Genomic DNA, 6,515 nt, shown 5'->3' with positions numbered 1-6,515 from the left:
CTTCGTATTTATTTTCTTATTTTATCAATTAAATCACATCCTGCCTTGATATAATTTCATCATCTTGGAAAATAGGTTTAAATTGTTCTAAACAATTGTATATTATCAAATTAAGAATATATTTGTGGCTGTGTTTTTTGCTATAGGCCTACATAGCAATACGCACGGGTGCTTATTATATTAAAGGGTAATATAGTAAATGGGAAAAGTGGGCTATTTATTTTTTGGACATAGGCCTAAGGTTTCAGTCGGATTGTTTTGTGAGCGAACAGGAAGAATATTCACTTCCAGTTTAAAAATAAAAGAGCCTGGAGACGATTTGTGTGCAACATGTATCTAAATGCGATCACACTGTGGGAATAACGCTGCCGATCATCCTGTCACGTATTACACGTAGCGGGGTGGAAATGAAGAAATACCAGGAAGCAAAAACTTGGCATCAGATCGCCTCCTTCTCCTCCCAGGGTCTCCAGTTAAACTACAGAAGTGCAGCTTTCCACACACAGACAGACAGGGTGGTGTAGATTGAGGCGGAGGTCGTCATGAAGCTGGTGGTCCTCATGCTCCTCCTCCAGGTGTCCGGATGTGCAGAAAGCAGGTGCTTCTGTCAGGTGAGAGCTGTCACACAGAGTAATATCCTGCATGGAGCTTCTTCAAGTAGCCTAATGTTATTTTACACTCTTCAACAGAAGTGGAAGAAGTACTACGATATTTTACTAAAGTAATAGTAGTAATACCACAGTGTAGAAATACTCTGTTACAAGTGAAACCCTGCATTCATTTAGTTACTTATCCAAAAGGACAAAAGTTTAAGCAATACATCAAACAATACTTAATAACCAAAACATATTTTTATATGTATATATTTTCTCGGGATAATACATTTAATTATATTTATGGATTATACACTGAAAAAACTGAAAGGTTGATTTAATTAAAGTGATCATGTCAACACATTTCACATAACTATATTTGGTTTCCTTGAAAGCAATAATATTATGTTTAAATAAAAATTATCAGGTTCAACTTGATATTTTTGCTTTCAATTAACCTTATACAGTTATGTGCAATTTGTATACATAAAACATTTAAGTCAACGTTTCCGTGTTTTTAGTGTAATAAGAAATGCATTTGAGTGTTAATCATTGTATTGTGTCAGATTTTCCAGCTGCCACAAGTATATGATTTGAAAATGAGTCATTCATTGGTATTGCGGTGCTGCTACTATTATTCAAGTAGAAGATCTCATAAGCAGCTGTATGCTGAGCATTGAGGTGGAGACATGATTTAAAAAAAAGCTTAGTAAAACAAATCTTACTGTAAGCAGCAAGAAACAAAATAAAGAAAACAAAAGTTTGTTTTTTGTTTTCATCCAACGAAGCTCACAGGAGATCTGGACGACTGTACTTGTGATGTGGAGACCATTGACGGCTTTAACAACAACCAGCTCTTCTCCAAACTTCAAACTCTTCTGGAGTCCGACTATTTCAGGTTCTACAAGGTAAGGCGGCCTGACACACACACACACACACACACACACACACACACACACACACACACACACACACACACATACACACACACACACACACACATGCCCACGATCACACACACAGATTAACCTGTGTGTTGCTTGGTCCTGGGACACTGCAGGTAAACCTGAACAAGGCGTGTCCGTTCTGGTCGTCCAGCAGTCACTGTGGTCTGAAGGACTGCGCTGTGAAGCCCTGCTCTCCTGTGAGTCCCACCCTCATCACTCCTACCTGCTGTAAACAAAACACTCACCTGTGTTTACATCAGATTCACTAACATGTGTGTGTGTCCACAGAACGAAGTGCCAGAGGGAATCAGATCACACAACAAGGTGAGTCAGTCAGGACCAGCTTTGTCTCCGTCAGCAGAGCAGCCCACAGTAAAAACCTTTTTGAAAAAAATCATCATTAAACATATTTGATGAAAAACATTTCTCTATAGTGCACATTAACACCCCTACATTTCCAAATCGTGAAACTGATTTATAGAATTTAAAGAATAACTACTTTGGAGGGTATTTTAACACATTTTGGGATAATAACACCAAATACTGGCGTTACTATCAAAATGTATGCATTTGTTCAAAGATGTTGCATTATAACATAATAATGTTGGTATTATAATTACTTACCAACCGGGCTGTAATAATTGCTATATATCTTGAGGTCTTTTAACATTTATTTGGGATATGAAGAGAAAACACATTTTTATGAATTTAATTTGGTTATTAAAATGAGTAACTAATTATGGTTAATTCGTAAAATCTTCTTGGATTAAGAAAATTGCTGCATCCTACCCAATCAGTACACTTAAACACATTTAATTATAACATTCTTTTTTTAATGTAATACCATCTATTGTTTTTGTTTTCAGTATTCAGCAGAAGAAAAGGAGCAGCTGGTAAAGTGTGAGCTGGCGGAGAACCTCGGAGCTGTAGATATTTCTTTAAGGTGAGTAGAGATAATATCAGATTACCGGTCAAACATTAACATTAATACACACAATATTACTTTAAAAGTGCAGGCTCATATGAAATATTTCTGTAATATAATATAATAGAAAGTTGAACCGACATACTTGTCTGTTTTCACCTCCAGTAAGGCGACCAGAGAAGCTCTGCTAAACTGGAGCAAACACGACGACGAGGCAGAGCGCTTCTGTGTTGTCGATGGTATGTTTTCAACCCGTCCGCTGAGCAAACGACTGAATGAACTAACAAAAACTAAAACACAATAAATTCTTGTCTTTGATCAGGTGCACTAAACACGAGATCCCATAGTATAGTAAACCACAAATGAAAAACACACGACTGCTGAACAGAAGATTCCTCCACCTTGTGTCTTTTAATTAGGATCAAAAAATTAAATGGTTCTGGTAAGATACAAAATAAAAACAATTTAGGGAATATTAAGGTAAAACTAACTAAAATAATGTAAATACTTGAAAATATAAATGTAGAAAGTAGATCATTTATGGGAAATCTGATAAAAAAATGCATACTTTAAAAAAAACTTTCCCATAGGAAACATAATGATGATGAAATACATGCTTTTTGAAATATAAATGGAATGATACTTATGAATGTGAATGAGAAATTGAGCTTACTATTAGAGAAGAACAGTTATTAAAACCTAGCATAAGGAATTATAAGCATATATAACTCCAATGAATGTATAATTAGTAGGAAATGTAATGAAGCACAAATTATTTATATATACAGTACATTTCTCAACGCCCAACCTTCCTGGGTCATCATAGCGCAACATAGGGTCTCCTAGTGTGAAAATCCCCCAACACCTTTGACTTTAGTTTTCTATTGTTGGTATACACTAGATAAAGAGAGGTAGTCATAGTGATTAACAGCAGGCTGTGTGTTGTTGTTCTCCAGACGAGGAGTCTCCAGACTCTCAGTATGTGGACCTGCTGCTGAACCCTGAGCGCTTCACTGGCTACAGAGGACCGGAGGCCTGGCAGATCTGGAACAGCATCTATGAGGAGAACTGTTTCAAGTAAACACTCAAACTATAGAACAAAAACAGATCTTCAGATGTGTTGATTTCCATTGTTTAAGGTAAACTGAAGGAAGAATTGTTCCTTTATGTGCTGAAAAGATCTGTTCTATTTCTTCAGCTAAGTAAACTGTTTAAACCCCTTTTGGGTCCGCTGGAAACTGCAGCGTTACAAAACTGAAAACAGGGCTTTCAAGCAATTGAAATAAATAGAGATGCATGATTCCGACATGACAGCGACCAAGCCACGAAGATATGAGGCATTTATGAAGATGAAATCCCCTTCAGTAAAAAAATGATATAAAATAAGCATAACCTTAAACATCTACAACAGGAGGATACTACCTGCAGTCTGAGAAGCATGAATAATAAGGAATGACAAGGAACATTTTCCTGCACAATGAATACTTTTACTTATCATACTCAAGTAAATATTGCTGATAATGCACACTTTCACATAAGAAGGCTTTGAATCGAGGACTTGTATTTGTTATGGAGTATTTGCATTGAGTGCAGTGTTGGTACTTTTACTGAAGTAAACAATCTGAATACTTCCGCCACAGCTATAGCATGGCTAAATAGCAAGTTTGAAAGTGATCAAAAACAGCATAACTCACCATACTTTGTGCGTGTACTACTTCTTAAATACTGGAGTTCATAGTTTTCTCCCTTTACTTTTTCTCACAGGCCGTATACGATCAAGCGACCGGTCCTTTCCAGCCTCTTCCATAGCAGCCCGGGAAGTGAATGTAAGAGCTCCTAACTCTAAATTCAAACCAACCTTTTACTTCACTTGTGTATGACAACAACATTTTGTTTCTCTATTTACAGCGAAGACTTTCTACAGCTGGCTGGAAGGTGAGCTGACATTTCACCTGAAAAGAGAAAAGAGGTTTTTTTGTCCATTTCTATTTGTCAACTATTTGTGTTTGTGTCCCTCAGGTCAGTGTGTAGAGAAGAGGGCTTTCTACCGGCTCATCTCTGGCCTCCATTCCAGCATCAACATACACCTGAGTGCCAGATACCTCTTAGAAGGTGAGACACGTTAGCACTTTCACAAACCCTCACAGATTCACTTAGTCATTCATTTTCCTCCTAAGTCAAGTGCAGCACAGGAAGACAGAAAGAGTGTATGTATTGTATACTCTTATTTCTTTGAGAAAGACAGAATGATCTTGAAAAATAGCTGGAATAAAATAATGATGCAGTTAAGAGCTACAGTATTTCCCTAGCCGTGAATCCTAACCACCTCTCTCTGATTCTTCCTTCCTTCAGACAGCTGGTTTAAGAAGAAGTGGGGTCACAACGTGTCGGAGTTCAGGCAGCGCTTTGATTCGGAGCTGACAGGCGGCGAGGGCCCCAAGAGGCTCCGCAACCTCTACTTCCTGTTCCTGATCGAGCTGCGAGCGCTGGCCAAAGCTCTGCCCTTCTTCCAGCAGCCGTCCTTCAGGCTGTTCACTGGCAGGCCGGAGGAGGACCGCAGACACAAGGAGCTGCTGCTGCACATCCTGCAGCTGGCCCGGTCAGTCTGAGCACTGACTCCAGATCTGTGCCTGTGTCTCTGGAATATATGTCGTTTTTAAATATTTTACGTAGGAAGAGCTTTATATAAATATTTGTTCATTGTTTATTTAAAGGTGTGTTGTTTACATTTCACTAAAAGCACATCCAACTTCTTTCTTCATGTTTGGTAAGATAATCCTTTTTTAAATACCAGACAGGAAACCTATATACAAAAACAAGTAAGCTAAACCTAACTTAAGTAAACTAAGGAGAGATACATTTCATTAAAGACTAAATTAAACAGTGAAAGAGTAGTTATTTCTCTCTACTTGGTAAGTCGTCTTTACTGACAGTTAAGTTAAGTTCATTTTTTTTCATTTTGTTTTCATTGGTAAGCACTGGTGTGAGCAACTTATAATGATGTCCAATGACACTTCAATTCTCATGTGTATAGTTTCTGGGCTTGTCATATTTGTGTACAACTCGATTGTTTATTCTTTAAATGTCTTTCCCCAGATCTTTCCCTCTTGCCTTTGATGAGACGTCTCTGTTTGCTGGGGATGAAAAGGAAGCAGCCAAAATAAAGGTACAGTAAGGAACCATTTAACATTCTAGACAGTTCATTTAGAAATAAAGTAATCTAAACTTTGATTACTTATTCAAAGGGGAAAATTACTGCATTTATAAAGCAACAATAATTTCCAGATTTTATGACATGGCAAAACAGTTTAAAGCTGTTTCGGCTGTGTGTACAAAAGGCAGCAGTCTCTATCTGAGATGTGCTGGGTGCAGGGTGCAGTGCGTGTGGCACTCTCAACTCTTTCCAGGACAAGCTGGGCCCTGCCTGCCAGTAGCTCTGCCAATATCTTTGTTGATTATTACATTACATTACATTGCATTTAGCTGACGCTTTTATCCAAAGCGACTTACAATAAGTGCGTTCGACCAACAAAGTACAAACTTGAAGAAAACAGAATCATATAAGTACATCAGGTTTCATAGAGCTAAAACATTTCAAGTGCTACTCAACTGGCTTTAGATAAGCCAGTCCTTTATTAGTATACAAGTGCTTTGTTAATAGTTCTATCGCTCGAAGTGGAGTCGAAAGAGATGAGTTTTCAGTCTGCGCCGGAAGATGTGTAAGCTTTCTGCTGTCCTGATTTCAATGGGGAGCTCATTCCACCATTTTGGAGCCAGGATAGCAAACCCACGTGTTTTTGCTGATGGGAACTTGGGTCCCCCTCGCAGTGCGGGTGCAGCGAGCTGTTTGGCTGATGCAGAGCGGAGTGCACATGCTGGGGTGTACGGTTTAACCATGTCCTGGATGTAGGAAGGGCCAGATCCATTCGCAGCATGGTACGCAAGTACCATTGTCTTGAAGTGGATTCTAGCAGTTACCGGAAGCCAGTGAAGGGAGCAGAGGAGCGGCGTGGTGTGGGAGAATTTAGGAAGGTTGAAGACCAGACGAGC

The 6,515-nt window shown here is 38.7% G+C and overlaps 1 protein-coding gene across 1 annotated transcript; it reads left to right on the top strand.

The window, feature by feature from the left end:
• Positions 1–308: 308 nt before the first annotated feature.
• ero1a (endoplasmic reticulum oxidoreductase 1 alpha) lies at positions 309–5,636 on the top strand (the record flags this gene model as incomplete). Its single annotated transcript, XM_010770018.1, has 12 exons — positions 309–611; positions 1,382–1,501; positions 1,654–1,737; positions 1,829–1,864; positions 2,407–2,483; positions 2,631–2,704; positions 3,422–3,542; positions 4,230–4,291; positions 4,374–4,400; positions 4,485–4,577; positions 4,818–5,064; positions 5,562–5,636. Coding segments are annotated over exons 1-12 (1,085 nt in total), but the record flags the coding sequence as incomplete, so codon positions are not given.
• Between the last annotated feature and the right edge of the window lie 879 nt (positions 5,637–6,515).

The sequence above is a fragment of the Notothenia coriiceps genome, unplaced genomic scaffold, assembly GCF_000735185.1.
Source record: "Notothenia coriiceps isolate Sejong01 unplaced genomic scaffold, NC01 NC01_scaffold00008196, whole genome shotgun sequence".
Lineage (NCBI taxonomy): Eukaryota > Metazoa > Chordata > Actinopteri > Perciformes > Nototheniidae > Notothenia > Notothenia coriiceps.
Note: the sequence above shows the minus strand (reverse complement) of the source record. Positions and strands in the feature narration are given on the sequence as shown.